An 18,551-nucleotide genomic window follows, 5' to 3' on the forward strand; every position below is an offset into this window, starting at 1 on the left:
CGTCAGCCTAGCTCACAGCAACCTCAAACTCCTGGGATCAAGCAATTCTGCTGCCTGAGCCTCCCGAGCAGCTGGGACTACAGGCATGCACCACCATGCCCGGCTAATTTTTTCTATATATATTAGTTGGCCAAGTAATTTTCTATTTATAGTAGAGACGGGGTCTTGCTCTTGCTCAGGCTGGTTTTGAACTCCTGACCTTGAGCAATCCGCCCGCCTCGGCCTCCCAGAGTGCTAGGATTACAAGTGTGAGCCATCGCACCTGGCCCTGGCTAATTCTTTATATATGTATTTTTAGTTGTCCAGCTAATTTCTTTTTATTTTTTTAGTAGAGACGAGTCTTGCTCTTGCTCAGGCTGGTTTCGAACTCCTGAGCTAAAATGATCTGCCTGCCTCGGCCTCCCAGAGTGCTAGGATTATAGGCATGAGCCACCACACCCGGCACCTTTACTATATTTAATTAGATTAAAACTTGCATGTTTTATTCCATTCCTCAAAAACTAAGTCACTAGAACAGTCTAGCTGCAGATACCAAGATGAAATCATTCTTGTCAGACCCAGACAAATTGAAGCCAGAAGTGTCAAGGCACAGGCTACTGCTTGCATGTGTGAGATGAAGAAAGTCTCAAGGACTTTCTAAAATAAACCCACAAGAAATTCCTTCACATCTTTCATGTATCTCATGCTTCTCATCACCTACATTTCACACAGATGCACATATTTCTATGAGCAGGTTTATCAGCAGACATTCTTTAGCAATTCAGATAAGATGCTCTGGAAACAACTCTTGCCTAGTAACAGTATCTCTACCAAAGAACTGAGGCCAAGTTGAGCTTTGAACATCTAATACCAAAGAACTCTGTTTCTAAGCACCTTATTCGGGTACATTTGTGGCTTGCTGCCATAGCTGTGCATCCCAGATTATAATCTTTGCTTACTCTCAAATAAATTCATTAACTTAGGAGATATTTTTCTCTGATGTCTTTATGATGATAACAATAGAAGCAAATTAGCTCATTTATAGAGTCCAATCAGACCAAGTTTTAGAAAATTCTTAAAACTTAGCATATCATACATTAGCTCAATACGTGAAGCTGCAACCTATGAGCTAATCAAGAACCCAAGAAGACTCTACATAAAGGTCATTTTAAAGATTAGAGTTTTTCCCCCTTTTCTTCCCACTCTATATAGATCTTGAGGATAAATTAAGGCAGGCTGAGTGCAAAGACTCATACCTGTAATCCCAGCATTTTGGGAGGACAAAGCAGGAGGATCAATTGAGCCCAGGAGTGCAAAACACCATCTCTCCAAAAAATCAAAAAATAAAAATAAGCTGGGCATGGTGGTGCATGTCTATAGTCCTAGCTACTTAGGAGGCTGAGGCAGGAGGATTGCTTAAACTCAGGAGTTTGAGGATGCACTGAGCTATGATGATGCCTCTGCACTCTAGCACACTCTAGGCCAATAGAGTGAGACCCTGTCTTACAAAAAAAAAAAATTAATACAGCAACTGACTTTTAGGACTTCCTATAAAACCTAGTTTATTCTCAATTCTAGCTAGGAACATGAATGAAAATATTTTGTTGCCAAGAGACCTAGTGATGACACCAAAGGCTCATGCAACAAAAGAAAAAACAGACAAAGTAGACTTCATAAAAATTTTAACATTCTATGAATCAAAAGACACTATTGGCTGGGTGCAGTGGCTCATGCCTGTAATCCTAGCAATTTGGGATGCTGAGACAGGAGGATCCCTTGAGGCTAAAAGTTCAAAACCAGCCTGGGCAATGTAGTGAGACCCAGTCTCTACAAAAAGTTTAAAAATTAGCAGGGCATGGTGGTACGACGCACCTGTAGTCCCAGCTACTTAGGAGGATCACTTGAGCCCAGGAGTTCAAGACTGCAGTGAGCTATGATCCTGCCACCGCACTCCAGCCTGGGTGACAGAGCAAGACTCTGTCTCACAAAAAACCAAAAACCAAAAAAGACACTATTGGCTGGGTATGGTGGCTCACGCCTGTAATCCTAGCACTCTGGGAGGCTGAGGCGGACAGATCATTGAGCTCAGGAGCTCAAGACCAGCCTGAGCAAGAGCGAGACCCAGTCTCTACTAAAAAAATAGAAAAAAATTAGCTGGACAACTAAAAAAAAAAAAAAAAAAAAAAAAATATATATATATATATATATATATATATATATATATAAAAATTAGCTGGGCATGGTGGCATATGCTTGTAGTCCCAGCTACTCAGAAGGCTGAGGCAGTAGGATTGCTTGAGCCCAGGAGTTTGAGGTTGCTGTGAGCTAGGCTGACGCCACGGCACTCTAGCCCAAGCAACGAAGTGAGACTCTGCCTCAAAAAAACCCAAAAAAAAGGCCGGGCGTGGTGGCTCACGCCTGTAATCCTAGCTCTTGGGAGGCCGAGGCGGGCGGATTGCTCAAGGTCAGGAGTTCAAAACCAGCCTGAGCAAGAGCGAGACCCCGTCTCTACTATAAATAGAAAGAAATTAATTGGCCAACTGATATATATATATATAAAAAATTAGCCGGGCATGGTGGCGCATGCCTGTAGTCCCAGCTACTCGGGAGGCTGAGTCAGAAGGATCGCTCGAGCCCAGGAGTTTGAGGTTGCTGTGAGCTAGGCTGACGCCACGGCACTCACTCTAGCCTGGACAACAAACCGAGACTCTGTCTCAAAAAAAACAAACAAACAAACAAAAAAAAAACCCAAAAAAAGATACTATTAACACAGTAAAAAGGCAACCCATGGAATGGGAAAAAAAATACATATGTATATCATATAACTGATAAGGGCTTAATAATCAGAATATACAGAGAACTCCTAAACTCATGAGAAAGTTGCTGCTGGGAAGTGGCTGCCCAATAAGGGACCTGCAGTTAAGAGGGACCATGGGACTGAGATCTGGACAGCAGAATGCGGACAAAAGTGATTATGCCATTTCCTGGCCTGGCCTAGAAGAATCTCCCACATGGTTCCCCAGGCTCTCTCACTGTTCTGTGTCTGGCAGATAGACAGGGATACACAGGAGGAACTTGGAAGCCATGAATTTCTATAACCCTGGAGCGCTGAACGACTGTGTACGGAGCATAGGCCACCCACTCACTCCCTCCCTGACCATGCTCACCATGGGCCTGTATGGAAATGAAAAAACTCTATTCTCATTGATTCATAAATAACAGAGATTTTACGGTTTATCTGATACAGCAGCAAGTATTAGTTTAACTGATATAGATACTGTATCTTGAAACAGAAAACCTTGGGTAAGCAGAATGGTCTAGCAATAGGCTTAGATGTCGGAGCTCCATGTTATTCAACAGCAGCAACACATTATTAGTGTGTGCTATTACTGGCCATACCTTGGAAGGTATGAGAGAGACATACACACATAGGGGAGCTCAAGCAAGAATTACTTGTTTTGCAAGCAGCAATGAAAAGAAATACAAACAGATCAGAAATTTGGGCCTTTACAGGATATGAAAGGCCATCTGGTACTGGACCCCAAGCAGTAGAAAATAAGACTGAAAAAGGCTTTGAAAGACAAATGCCCTGTACAGAGTAGAATAAGGGTGTGGCTTTCCCACCAAAACTGCTGCCTCAAGATAGCCCCCATTAATTTGGGGAGTTAAGAATCAAAAGGAAAGAAAGAAAATTCAAGCTTGAGAATGTGTCTAGGAAAAACAGGTAGGTGCAACTACTAGCACATGGAACTGACTGAGGGCTAGATCATCAAAAGACAAAATAACAATTTAGTTTAAAGATCTAGTTGGCTTTTATTTGTGATTCTAGAATTGGGCAAGACCTCATTCTATAAAACAGAGTGTTCCAATAAGCTGATCAGAGCAGATTGATTTTATAGGCAGAAAAGGGTGAAACAGGCAGAAACAGAGAACAAAAGGCAGATTGATCCTTTTAAAGTTACTTTCCTTATATAGAATAAAGTGGAGGGGACTTCCTTATCATGTTGCCTAAAACTGGCCTGTTTGGGGATCTCTCTCTCTCTCTTGTCTTTTCTCAGAAGCTCAAACAACTTAGTTTCAGCTTAGTGATGTGGAACTTCAGCATGAGTGACTCCCTTTTGGTCTATTGGGTCTAGTGCAGGAGCTCAGTCCAAATCAATGGCCTCCTACAAACTTCATTCAATGAGATCAAAAGCCCACTGTATTTTTGAGAGAATTATGGTAGTAAAGAAACTTAGATCCAGGACTAAGACGACCTTGAACTGCCTGAGCCTTCAAATAACCTTCAGGCCCACAAATGTAAATCAGTAGCAGTGGATCTGCAAAGCTCTGCATTGCCTGAGAAGGTTCCACCCATCTGTCCATCTTAGCTGGCTCACAGAGTAAACATACCAGGGGCTGGGGCCTAGGGCCACAATGACCAACAAATAAAGGCGGATCTGGGTGCTAACCAAGGAATGTTCCCCATCCCCATCATGGCCCTTTACTGATGGACCAATGTCTACTGAGGGTACCCTAACCTTCCTTTTTCTAAAAGGGAATTTCTATAATAGTTATCCTGCCTCTGCTCTCTCACTGTATACTAGGTATGAGGAGGGAAGACCATTTGGTTCTTTATATATGTTGCTGGATTCTGAGGAGCCTCATCTGGCTCTGATGGAGGAAACAAAGTGTGACCAGTTATTCTAGTCTTTGTAGAGGAATTAAGATGTGTGGGAGGGAAGAAGTTTGTTCATGGATATTTGGTGGCTAGAGGGGCACACATGGCACAGACAGCCAGGTGTCCTATAATGATTCAAGATACATTCCCATAAGATAGAGTTGGTGCCAGAAGTAGCTGTCCAGCTAGTGACTATGCTGCTCTGCCTCCACTGCAGCTAAAAGTGGCCATGTGACCAAGCAATGCACAAAAGTGATGTACCCACTTCCAGAGTTGGACAATGAAGCCTTCCTGCATGATTCTCCACATTACCTTAGCTAAATACTTTCCTCCATGACTACTAGCTCCATGAAGGGAGAGGATAAGTCTGTTTTTACTCACCCCTGTATCCCTAGAGCCAGTCTCAGTGCCTGGTACATAATAGTTTTAAAAAGTTTCTAAAGTGAAGTTGCACAAAGTCTTACAGAGAGTATAAAGTGAGGGTGTTGAGATATAAAACCAGTGGCTGGCTTTATATCTCCAAAGCCCATGATCGTAATCGCTTTTCACACATTCATTCATTCATTCATTCATTCATTCATTCAATAAATATTTACTGAGGGCCGGGCGTGGTGGCTCATGCCTGTAATCCTAGCACTCTGGGAGGCCGAGGTGGCGTATTGCTTGAGGTCAGGAGTTCAAAACTAGCCTGAGCAAGAGCAAGATCCTGTCTCTACTATAAATAGAAAGAAATTAATTGGCCAACTAATCTATTTATAAAATATTAGCCGGGCATGGTGGTACATGCCTGTAGTCCCAGCTGCTTGGGAGGCTGAGGCAGTAGGATTGCTTGATCCCAGGAGTTTGAGGTTGCTGTGAGCTAGGCTGATGCCATGGCACTCACTCTAGCCTGTGCAACAAAGCGAGACTCTGTCTCAAAAAAAAAAAAAATTTACTGAGCATCTACTATGTGCCAGGCAGTGTTCTAGGCACTAAAAATCCGACCATGAACAAAGCAGACAAAACTTCCTCTCTTCATAAAGCTTACATTTTAGAGAGGAAGTCCAGTGGACAAAACTTAACAAAACAAAAAATAAGTAAAATAACATATTAGATATTAAGTACTCTGGAGAAAAATAAATGAAGAAAAATAAAGAATGAATGAGGCTGGGTGCTGTGGATTATGCCTGTAATTCCAGCACTTTGGGAGGCAAAGGTGGGAGGATCACTTGAGGCCAAGAGTTTGAGACCAGCTTGGGCAACATAATAAGACCCTGTCTCTTAAAAAAAAAAAAAGCAGCAAAGAAAAGGAAAAAAAAAAGAAAGAAAGAAAGAAAAGAAAAGAAAGATTAGCCAGGTGTGGTGGCTAATGTGTCTGTAGTCCTAGCTAGTCAGGTGGCTGGGCAGGAGCCCAGGAATTCCAGGCTGCAATGAGCCATTATCGTGCCACTGCATTCTAGCGTAGGCAACAGAGTGAGACCCTGTCTCTGAAAAATAAATATATAAATAAATAGTGAATTTTCTAATACACGAACCAGAAAAACTAAACAAGGAGCTACCCATGAACAGATATGTGTCTGAAGATAACTTCCTCATACTTCCTGGGAGATGCTCTAAAGTAAATAAACATACACAGTTATCAATTTGGGAAAACAGCACTAAAATATAACCAACACTCAGCATATTTCCATATATTTCTGATAATTTCACATCCAACTTCTCCAAACATTAATGCAATTGTACATAATGACTCTAGGACTCTTCAAACACAGGAGGTAAATACTCCAGCTCATTGGGGGTAGACCTAATAAGAATCACACCACCATGGAGTTAATAAGATACTTAAGGGAACAAAAGCTAAAACTCTCATTTTTTAAACTATCAATAAGGTCCTAGGATTCATGGCAAAAAATACTGGTTTTACATTATTTAGCATTTACAGATCACTTATATTTGCCACATTATCTAATGTTTGCAGCAGTTTCTTTATTATACTAATCTTCTCTGTATGGTTCCAATTTTAGTATATGTGCTGCAAGCACTAATCTCTGCCCAGTGTAAGGAAGTCTGCCTGGTATAATATTCCCTTTTTCTACATTATACCCAGATATGAAGGTAGAGTGAAAACTAGTTTAGCCTCAACTTGACATCCACTGAGGATAATTCACTTCCATGATCAATTTTTAGTTTAGAGTGAGGAACAAGGGGCACAGTCACATGCTCCACTGAAAGAGAGGCGAAGAGTTCATACATCTCTGGGACGCCCTGTCTTAAGGGAAAACCTAAACCGGTTTTCTTCCCACCCATCCTCAGTTCTTCTACTCAAAATGTGAACTAGTGCACAAAAATATTGACACGGTGAAGTCTCTGTTTTCAATATTTTTTTTCTCGCTCTATCCCCATGCTAGAGTGCAGTGGCCTGATCATAGTTAAATGTAACCTTTAACTCTTGGGCTCAAGAGAGCCTCCCACCTCAGCCTCCGCAGGAGCTGGGACTACATGTGGGCGCCAAATGGTATTTTAAATATGCACTGCTGGCCAGTGTGGTACCTTCAGTCGGTATTTATCCTTTTCCGGAGCTCAAAGATCAAACAGCTGCTCCATCACGCAACCAAATGGAGGAATCACCACCTTGGTATGAGTCAAGGGACGTGAAGAACTACCGAGGCTGGCATGAGAACTTCTAGAGAGACAGGAAAGGGAGACACGCGGTCCGAGACAGAGGACTCCCCAGGTCTCCCCACAGAAGACGCTTTCATATTGATAAAAGGGTGAGTTCTTACCATCTGGTCCATCTGTCACCGCGTCGTGCTAAAGCGCACTTTACACACCATAAGCCTCAGATCAAACCTCAAAACCAAGCAGCTATGTTAAGATAGAAGAGTCTAAAGTCACTACTGGAAGATTCTTGCCAGGAGTAGTTTCCAACCTACTCTTGTTAGCAGTTTAAACACCTTAAAGGGAGGAATCTTTTTTTGGGCCTCCCTGGGCATGTTGGAGCTGACGGGACACTGCCTGCCCCGTGCTGAATCAATATTGTGACCGTGGTGGCACAGAGTGGGCAGAACTCAGAAACGGGGCGACACTAAGAGGAGCAGAGAACAGGTTACCTTCACCTGGGCTGGGCCAGAGGCGGCTCAAGCCGACCACTCAGTTCAGAAACCTCTGCCCGGACCCAGGGTCAGGCTCTGCGGGGATCCAGGTTCCCCTGAGAAGGTCGGGGATTCAGGGGGTGGGAGGTCGGGGTTCTCCGTGGGTGTCGGGACTCCCAGCGGATCCGGGTTCTTCAGGGGGTTCGGAGTTCCGGGGGTCGGCGGCGCCTGCTGGGCACTCACCTAGGCGTGCTTTCAGCAGCAGAGTGTTGGCCAAGACGTTCTCCAGGTCCAAGCTCCGCCGCCGCCGCCGCCTCGGGGCTCTGCGTGTTCGAGGAGGCGGGAGCAGCGCAGAAGGAGCCGCCGCTGCCACCTCCTCACAGCATCCCTCTCCGGGCGCCACCCGCTCGTCGGGCCCGATATCGGGCCCTGGGAGGCTGCCTCGCCGCCGCCGCCGCCGCCGTCCCCCGCGTCGCCACCACTGCCAGCACGGGCCCCGCCGCCGCCGACGACGACGCCGCCGACGCCGACGCCGACGCCGCCGCCGGCGGCGGCGCGGAGGTCGGCCCGCGGAGGCCTCGCCGCGGGCCCCAGCGAGGGGACGGCCGGGGCGAGGGGAGGAGGGGGCAGCCCGGCCGCCGCGAGTGTCCGCTGTCACCGCCGCCGCGCTGTAGCTCGGGCTCTTCTCAGCCCCAACGCCGTCGCCCAGCGCATGCAACTTCCTCTTCAGGGCCTGGCCTCTGGCAACCCCGAGTCACTGCCTAGGGGCTCACTGGCAGGGGCGCCGCCACCGGCGGCGGGGCGGCGACAGCTACTGCCGCTGCCGCCGCCGCCGCCGCCGCCGCCGCCCGCTACTCGTACACTCGCTGGCGCTGAGCTAACGGCTTTCCAGAGGAGGGCGCCGGAGCTCTCCCCTTGCAGCCACGCCAGAGGTGGTTGCGGCGCCTCGCGGGGCACTACAGCTCCCAGAAGGCTCCGCGCAGGGAGGACGCGGCGGGCCGCGGGGGCGTGGCCTGCTGGGAGTTATAGTCTCTCAGCCCGCTCCTGAGCGGAACTCTGGCAGTACCGCAATTCCCGGACCTGTCTACTCGCGATCTCTGGGAGCTTACGCAGCTACCGCGAGACAAGACTGTGGGCTGCCCCGCGGTTTGGCACGTGTTACCGTGGAGACGTGCTCGGCAGTCTGCAGTCTTCCGCAGCTGGGGTTTGCCTCCGGACAGGTTTATCTGCACCGCGTCTCGGAAACCTGGGAGGCACCGGCGCCTAGGGGTGCGACGGCTTGTGCGCGATGGGGAAGGCGAAGGCGGCTGGGACGCGGAGGAAGGCCTCGGCGGCGCTGTCGGGGGCGCGGCGAGGCCCGCCGAAGGCCTGCCACAACCCGTTCGAAGTGAAAGTCAACAGGCAGAAGTTTCAGATCCTGGGCAGGAAGACGCGCCACGACGTGGGGCTGCCCGGCGTGTCCCGCGCGCGGGCCGTCAGGAAGGTAAGCGGGCCGCGTCCCCTGCCCGCCATGGGCCTCCCTCCTCGCCCCGGCCGCCGCCCCTGCGCTTTGAACTTGCTCCCGGTAGCGCGGACTGCTGGGATCGGGGACCCATGCTGGCTGGCTGTGGCCTTGGGCCGGCTGCGTACTTCCTCGTGCCTCAGTACTTCCTCGTGCCTCAGTTTCCTCGTCTGTAAAATGGAGACCGTGATAGTTACATAGTACTGACTTCTTAAACTTCGTGCCTCAACTTTTCTATGGTCTGGAATGACTTTCTCCTGGAAAACTCTTGTCCGTTCTAGAGACCCTGCACACGTGATTTTTGGTGACTCCTCCAGCTGCCTCCGGCAGAGTTAATCTCTTCTGAGTTGCTGTGGCGTCCTGTACTTGTTCTAACCCTTCCTCACTTAGACTGTGAGCACTGCCGACCTAAGGGCCATGGATGAGGGCTTACACAGGATGCTTCTGAGATGTTTGGAGAATGAGTGTATCTCCCTGAGGCACATGACCTTGTCCTTTGGGAGATAACTGAAATGGTACCTTCTGTGGAAGGTCTCATTGCTTCCTTTCCTGTGCTTATGGTCCAGTCCCATAGTATTATTTACCTTCATTTCAAACTGAGTTCAGCAGCTGCCATCCTGTATGCAACTTAGGAGACATGTTTAATTGAAGTATCTATTGTTACTGGCAAAGATACATTAGTAGGTTGGTGAAAAATTAAGACAAAGAAAGGAGAAATAAATTTCCTAAGGTCACACAACTGGTAAGGGCTGGGGCATGCATTTAGGTCTTTAACGTCTGCAAAGCCTTTGTGCTACACTGCCTGCTTCTATTTAAGCTTTGTTCTAGCTGCGTGGAGATACAGGTAAATGAGACCTGGCCCCTGCCTTCAGGAACTGATGTTGTCACATAGTGTGCAATCCACATCTTTGCATCAAATCACATATCATCCTTACTGCAAGGAGATGACAGCATGTGTAATAGGCAAGACAAACTTAAAACTGACTTCAATAAGAGTCCTTCATTACCTACCCCAGGGCTGGGTGAAGGGTAGGCATAGGGGAACAGGATAGATAGTATGGCCTGTAGAATAGACACATGTGCGTTCACCACTTAAGCTTCAGTTTTCTCGTTTTATTTATTTTTTTTATCAGCATATTACAGGGGTACAAATGTTTAGGTTACATATATTGCCTTTTCCCCACTGAGTCAGAGCTTCAAGCATGTTCATCCCCCAGATGGTGTACACTGCATCCATTAGGTGTGAATATACCCATTCCCTCCTCCCCGCTCCTACCTGCCCAACACCCCGTGAATGTTACTACTATATGTGCCCTTAAGTGTTGGTCAGTTAATACCAATTTGATGGTGAGTACATATGATGCTTGTTTTTCTATTGTTATACTTCACTTAATAGAATGGGCTCCAGCTCTATCCAGGATAATACAAAAGGTACTAGATCACCATTGTTTTTTTGTGGCTAAGTAGAACTCTGTGGTGTACATATACCACATTTTATTAATCTACTCATGTATTGATGGGCACTTGGATTGTTTCCTCTCTTTTCTTTTTTGTAGAAAACTGCATCTTCTTTATTTTACATACTTTAATTTCAGAAAGTTTTCTCATTTCTTAAGCAGAGATAATGTACATCCTACCTTTCACAGTTGTGTATAAGAATGAAATAAGATAGTGCGTTTAGCACATATTAAGTGTTCTCTAAATACTAGCTATTCTTTTGTTTGTTTCTCTGTGTGTTTGACAGTCTCACTCTGTCACTCTGGATAGAATGCAGTGGTGTCATCATAGCTTGCCCAACCTCAGACATCTGGGCTCAAGCAGTCCTCCTGCCTCAGCCTCCCTAGTAGCTAGGACTACAGGCGTGTGCCACCACACCTGGCTAATTTTGTATTTTTTGTAGAGACCAGATCTTGCTCTTGCTCAGGCCGGTCTCAAACTCCTAAGCTTAAGGGATCCTCCCACCTTAGCCTACCTGAGGGCTAGGATTACAGGTGTGAGCAATATTAGCTATTAAACTTCAACTTCTTGGCTTGTTATTCTCAGACTCCTTCACAGTCTGGCTGTTGTCCTTCTTCACCTCTTGCATACTCTTGCTTTGTCCAAAAAGGCCTGCCTTATCTCCCAAAGTCTATAACGGGCCAGCCAGGTCACACCACTTCTATTACTTTACCAGGCTCCATAGCCAATATAGAATAGGTTGCTAAACCTCTGGAATCTGGCACGTCCACCTCCCTGCTTTGTGCTGAAGGCCTGAAAGGGACATTGCTGCTGCTCTTTGAATGCACGGTGCTTGGCTCATGGTAGAAACGCAGATCAAAAGTAGAACCTGAGTGCCTTAAGAGATCACAGACAGGAGAAAATGTAATAGAAAGTGAGAAAATTCTTCATAGACGAAATCCCATTCAAGTTCTATAGGGTGAGTGAGCTGTTCATGAACTGAGGGGAAACACACATGAAGGCACATTGTCCCAGCGTACTGAAAAGCCTGGAGCTCAGAGCTGTCTGAGGGGCAGCAGATTGTCCATTTGAGTCAAAGCTTGGTGTGTGTGTGTAGTGGTACAGGGGGCTGGCACAGTAGGCCTGGAACTTTTCATGTGTGCTTGGCAGTAAATGTGCTGTCCCGATTGTCTTCTCTCCACTGGTCAATCAGAGCACTTTGGGCACTTAGATAGCAATAAGAGGGCAGCGTTGTGTCAAGACTGCCAGGTGCCAGTCCCAGTACATCACTTTATAGCATAGCAGTTATTAATATAGTTATTGATTCCTTAAAGTGTGTCAGGCACTGTGCCACAAAATCCACATTTAATCTTCACAGTCATCCTTAGGAGGGAGAAGTACTGTTGTTTTCCCATTTTTTACCTGAGGAAACTGAGGCAAGGAGCAGTTATCTCACTTTCTTCGAGTCGGAAGTAGTGGGACTGAGCTGTTAGTAAAGCCAGACTCAATGCTTGATGTTTACATGCTTAGGCAATTACCTTGTGCCCAGCTCTGTCCTAAGCCATCTTCTCCCGTTAACTCGTAATCCTTTTAACAGGTGATCGAGGTCGGTACTGTGTTCTCTCCCCTTTACAGATATGGCGCCTCAGGGACAGGGATTAAATTAAGCACCTTACAAAGTCTTGGCCAGGAGGTTGTGGAGCTGGTAGGAGCTGGTTTCCACAATCTCAAGGTCACCTGCTAGGTCTATGTGAGGTGCCCTCTGGAACTCCTGTTGTTGGTGAGGTGTCCTGATGAGTGAGACCCCCTGTTTCTGTCCTAGGTAATTTCTCTGTGTGTGCCCCTGAGGTGCTGGTTGAGGCCTTTGGAGATATATGTTCAGTGGGCAAGGATTCTGTCCTGCCAGCTGTGGTGCCTCTGTGTTGTAAACTTAAGGAGCCTCTGGACAGTGGGTGTGTGACTTGTTTGTAGAGCTATGTAAGCAGGATCTGCCATAAATGTGGGCCTCCTTTATGTTTTGCTGTCTGCCCTGACTCCTCCTTCTTGAGTTAAATATAGCCCAAAAATATTTACACCATTTCTTGTCAACTCTTAGGTCGTTAAATATGAAATGCCCAATTTTGAATCAAAAGTGTGGCATATTATATCTCAAGCAAGAAGCAGTACAATTAAAGTATGTGCCTGAAGTATTGACACAGTTTTGCCATCTTAACGGTAGCTTGTTTATGCCAGCAGCAAAGAAGCCTGGAGAGCAAGTGGTGATGAAATCACAAAAAGTGTTTTCTACAGTTTGTTGAGAATGGAATAGTTTTCCTTGGAAGAAGTGGTCCACAGCCTGGAAGAAGTGGTAGTCAGTTGGTGCAAGGACTGACGAATATAGTGGATGACAGAGTTTTCAAGTTCAGCTTCTCTAGTTTGAACACCATTGTTTGTGCAACACATGGTCAAGCATTGTCTTGCGAGAGGATTGGCCTTGTCTCTATTGGCCAATCTTGGCTGCTTAATCCCAAGCATCCTCATCATTTTGACCAATTGGTTGCAGCAGACATCTGCTATGATCGATTGACCAAGTTTCATGAAGCTGTAGAGGATAATACCAGCGCAGGACCACCAAACAGACACCATTAGCTTTTTTGGATAAATATTTGGTTTTGGACTGTGTTTCAGCACTTCATCTTTATTCAACCATTGTACTGAACACTTTCAATTGTCAAAAATCCACTTTCATCACATGTAACAATACAGTGTAGAAATGGTTTGCCTTTATGTCGTGACAGCAAAAATAAAGGCAAGCTTCAAGACGATTTCTCTTCAGACACTCGTTTAATTCACTCAGTACCCATCTATCCTGCTTCTTTACCTAGTCCATTTGTTTCAAATGATCCAATATTGTTGGAATAGTAACATCAAACTTTGTTGCTAATTCATGCGTATGTTAAGATGGATTCGCTTCCAGTATTGCTTTCAGTTTATCATTATCCACCTTGGTCTCAGGTCACCCATATGGCTCATTTTCAAGATTAAAATCACCAGAACAGAACTTCTCAAACAATCCACGTACTGTGCATTCATTTACTACATCTTTCCCAAACACTTCATTGATATTTCAAGCCGTCTGTGTTGTATTAGTTACATGACGGAATTTGTATTTGAAGATAACATGAATTTTTGACTTATTCATGGTTTCACAAAAATTGCTTTAAAAAAATCTGAAAGATAATCACAAGCCAAAATGTGCATTTGAAAGACTGAGGATGTACCTTCACAATAAAAATAAAATAAAATAATGTCACAGTGAGATGTCAGATATCAACTGTCAAACTTAGTTCTTAAGGAAATTGGACATTTCATACTTAATAACCTAATTTTTTTTTTTTATTTTCTTCAGCCCTGTTGAAGGTCACCTGATGGTCTGAGGTGTGCATGTGCTAGTCCTGCCTCTTACACATGGGCAGGGCTTGCCTAGCCTGGCAGATATTTAAAAGCAATATTTATTATTTTTGCCTCATTATTAAAAAGTTACAGGTTTAGTAATAGATTACATTTATAAAACATACACAGTAGTCCCCCCTTATCCATAGGGGATATGATCCGAGACCCCCAGTGGATGCTAGAAACCACAGATGGTACCAGACTATATATATACTGTTTCTTCCTATATGTACATACCTATGATAAAGTTTGTAAATTAGGCACAGTAAGATTACCAACAATATCTAATAATAAAATAGAACAATTAGAACAATATACTGTTATGTGAATATGGTCTTTCTCTCACAATATTTCATTCTATTTATTACCCTTAATAGCCCACTGGTGTTTGCCTAATGAGGGAGGAGTTGTTGTTTGGCACTCACTGTATCTCAGAAACCTGGGCTTTTCCCTTACTGAGCTGTACTGGTCATAACAAAAGAAGTGGTAAGAACAGAGTGACAGCAGTGGAACCCTCTGGTTCACTTTGGGCTCTGGTCCAAAAAGCATCAGAAAGTTGTACCCAGGGTGTTTTTTAACAAATTTTGTTTAGCACCTGAACTAAATACCACAGTAGAAGTTACAAGGGTTTAATAACCCAGATGGTTTGCAGAGAAACTGGTTCATGAAACATAATTGAAAAAATGATAGAAATTGCCTTGGAAGTATTTATTGAACTAATTGATGGCTTCCTACTCTTTAGGCAACAGAGGGGTTTGATGCATTTTAATTGAAATACTGTATTCATATTTTGAAGTGAAATAAGAAAGCTGTTGTCTTCCCATCACTCTCCCCTCCACATTGTTAATACCTTGGTGACCTCCCTAAATGGAACGTGCTCTAAATCTAAATCAACAGGCACAGCCAGTGCTTCTTTTGTCCTTCACTTAGTGTCTTCTGCTCTTGCCTGGCTGCTGCTTGACCCCTTCCACTCCCACTCTCCTTTCCTCTCCTTTTCTAGCTCTTGTTTTTTACCTTAAATGTGGGTTCCTTAACCTCTAGTTCATCTCTGACCCTGGTAGAGTGACCTATGGCTGCAGCAAAATCTGGCCTGCCTGCCTCCTTAAACAGCTTGAACCAGAATGATGATAAATGAGTCATCACTCTCTCTTTCCCACCACATGTGTGCATTCTGTCAAAGTGGCTTTTCACAAATTAGAGGAATCCTGAAGAATGCAAGAGATTCAATTCTGAGGTTAGTTAGATCAGAGATTTCAAATATCTGCCAAGGTGTCTACTTTGTGGTGGGTTTGTAAAACCATGGAATTGGAACATTTCAGGTGATCCAATTGTGTCATGATTGATACCGATTCCTTTTATCCCTGGTTGCCATATAAACTCTGGTGAAATGGCAGTCCCTTAGCAAATGTAAGAATTTCTGCAATGGGAAAAAGTTCCTAATATAGCCAACTCAAGCCACTGAGGCTGCAGTCATTCCCCATCTTCCTCTGTCCTTTCCCTATTTTAGGGAATTCAACTTTAAGGGCAGCCAACTTTGGATAATATTGAACTTGTTTGTTGTTGCTACTGGGAAAATACCAAATTATTTGATACTTGCTATTAGTTGTTGAATCTCTATTTAAAATATTGCTGCTTTTGATGTTCTGAAGCATAGTTATGTCTAGAGAGACTGTGACCCCACGTGATCAACTTGTTTATGGTCTTATACATCACACATGAAGGCACAACTGTACATTTCCCAGGAGTACCTTTGATGGGAAATAACCACCCTCTTCCATGATAGAAGGGATCTAAACCTACTCCACTTTTCCAAATGAATCCAGCTTGAAGTACACACTTGCTTAACCCGTAAAGCAGCTGGAAGAACAGTTGATGTCTTTAGCTTGGCTAGTGTGCTTTTTGCTCTTCCTTTCAGCACTGACAAACTCTGAAGTAATTCCCCATTATCATTGAGAGTGAGTTGGTTTTCTCTTCTCAAAATTCTGTTCCTAGTAGAGAAGGCTTACCATGGATGAAAGCAGATTCTGTATGAACTTTGACATCACAGTGCATAGCTCTGAACTTTAAAATACGCACCATTCTGGCCAGGCATGGTGGCTCACACCTGTAATCCTAGCATCCTGGGAGGCTAAGGCGGGAGGATCACTAGAGCTCAGCAGTTCAAGATGAGCGTGAGTGAGAGTGAGACCCCATCTCTACAAAAAATAAAAAAGCCAGGCATCATGGTGTGTCACTGTGGTCCCAGCTACTCAGAAGGATGAGACAGGAGGATTGCTTGAGCCCAGGAATTTGAGTTTGCTGTGAGCTATGATCATGCCACTGCATTCCAGCCCAGGTGGTAGAGTAAGACCCTATCCCCCCCCTCCCCAAAAATGTCCCTTTTGGAGGAAATCACAAGAATTTTTTTGCGAAATTGTTTTATGATCTGTTTTTCAGCGTACACAGACGTTACTAAAGGAGTACAAAGAAAGAGATAAATCCAATGTATTTAGAGATAAACGCTTTGGGGAGTACAATAGCAACATAAGTGCAGAGGAAAAGATGATGAAGAGGTTTGCTTTGGAACAACAGGTATGGAAAAAAAATTGAGGGAGGGTGTTTGCTGTACATTTTACACAGAAGTCAAGCCCAAGGTGAAAGCTGTTTCTCCCCTTTGTTCATTTACACGTACATGGGCATTTACCCGCTAGGTACAGAGGATAGCCCTCGAATCGTGTACCTTTTCTGGCTAGGCTAAAGAAGCAACCTTCTGCAAATGTTAGTTGAATGGATAAATATCTTAACCATAGTAAATAGTGGCAGTGTGTACTAGAGCTGAGTGGAGAGCCAGTGGACTGAGGAGCAGGGCTGGCGGGGGCAGGGCTAGTAAGACTGCGTGATTTACCAGTGGCTTACCTGGCCTATTGACATATTTAAGAATTCCCTTATGTGAACTCTGTTTATGTCATTGCTCAGACGACTTAGAAGACCCTCCAAGGCTGCTTCGGCTGCATTGTCATATTCACATATAATGGAAAAATAATTATCTTTTGCTATGAAATGAATGTGGTAATTTAGGAAACTGATTTTTTTTTCTCTTCTGTCAGCGACATCATGAGAAAAAAAGCATCTACAACCTAAATGAAGATGAAGAATTGACTCATTATGGCCAGTCTTTGGCAGACATTGAGAAACATAATGACATTGTGGATAGCGACAGTGATGTCGAGGAACGAGGAACACTTTCTGGTGAGGCCGGGGTGCCACACGGGCCTGGGATCTTAGAACCAGGAGCAGTCTGCTTACTGTGCGACTTTTTCCTCTAGAAAAAGTTGTTGCAAGAAAGTTCACTGATCATTAACCTCTCAATAAATTCCACATGTGACCATCTTTAGGGTTTTTTTTTTTTTTCTTTACATTTTGGAACTTTTAGGTGCTTTTATGGGCTGAGAAAGCACATTAATATCCATTATCTTTTTTTTTTTTTTTTTTTTTTGAGACAGAGTCTCACTTTCTTGCCCAGGCTAGAGTGAGTGCCGTGGCGTCAGCCTGGCTCACAGCAACCTCAATCTCCTGGGCTCAGCGATCCTACTGCCTCAGCCTCCCTAGTAGCTGGGACTACAGGCATGCGCCACCATGCCCGGCTAATTTTTTTTGTATATATATTTTTAGTTAGTCAATTAATTTCTTTCTATATTTTGGTAGAGACGGGGTCTTGCTCAGGCTGGTTTTGAACTCCTGACCTCGAGCAATCCGCCCGCCTCGGCCTCCCAGAGTGCTAGGATTACAGGCGTGAGCCACCGCGCCTGGCCAATATCCATTATCTTATTTGAACCTCACAAATGAGGTTCAAATAAGGTTCAAATAATACATGGGCTTGTATTACTCATGGGCTGAGAGAGGTAAGGTGATTAGCTCAACTTGGGAATCAGATAAAACCCACCTGACTCCTAAGAAGCGTCTTCTATACTAAACTGTACTGCTTTGCTGCCTGTTGTTTTATAGATTCTGACCTAATACCATACCAGTGGTGTTTTTTTGTTTTTGTTTTTGTTTTTATTTTTTGAGACAGAGTCTTGCTTTGTTGCCCAGGCTAGAGTGAGTACCATGGCGTCAGCCTAGCTCACAGCAACCTCAAACTCCTGGGCTCAAGCGATCCTCCTGCCTCAGCCTCCCAAGTAGCTGGGACTACAGGCATGCACCACCATGCCCGGCTAATTTATGTATATTAGTTGGCCAATTAATTTCTTTCTATTTATAGTAGAGATGGGGGTCTTCTTGCTCAGGCTGTTTTCGAACTCCTGACCTTGAGCAATCCGCCCGCCTCTGCCTCCCAGAGTGCTAGGATTACAGGCGTGAGCCACCATGCCCAGTGGTGTTTTTATAGTTATTTTAGTCTTTATTTACTGTGGAATCGGTTATGGCAGTTTTGTGAGGAAAATAATATTGAGCTTCTTATCAGTAAATAATAACATGAAACACTAATTTTTGT

At 44.8% G+C, this 18,551-nt stretch overlaps 2 protein-coding genes across 2 annotated transcripts in view; one reads left to right on the forward strand and one right to left on the reverse strand.

Moving 5' to 3' along the window:
- Positions 1-8,457, reverse strand: part of GRK4 (G protein-coupled receptor kinase 4) — an 81,629-nt gene extending 73,172 nt beyond the window's left edge. Inside the window, exon 1 of the mRNA XM_075992881.1 lies at positions 7,954-8,457. The gene's annotated coding sequence lies outside the window, so the exon portion shown is untranslated. The remainder of the gene's footprint in view (positions 1-7,953) is intronic.
- Positions 8,458-8,552: 95 nt separating this feature from the next.
- The window catches only part of NOP14 (NOP14 nucleolar protein), a 30,056-nt gene continuing 20,057 nt past the window's right edge, over positions 8,553-18,551 (forward strand). Inside the window, exons 1-3 of the mRNA XM_012737359.3 lie at positions 8,553-9,193; positions 16,517-16,651; positions 17,167-17,308. Of these exons, the coding sequence (XP_012592813.1) occupies positions 8,999-9,193; positions 16,517-16,651; positions 17,167-17,308 (472 nt within the window). The 5' untranslated portion in view covers positions 8,553-8,998. The remainder of the gene's footprint in view (positions 9,194-16,516; positions 16,652-17,166; positions 17,309-18,551) is intronic.

This window comes from Microcebus murinus, chromosome 16 (assembly GCF_040939455.1).
Source record: "Microcebus murinus isolate Inina chromosome 16, M.murinus_Inina_mat1.0, whole genome shotgun sequence".
NCBI lineage: Eukaryota > Metazoa > Chordata > Mammalia > Primates > Cheirogaleidae > Microcebus > Microcebus murinus.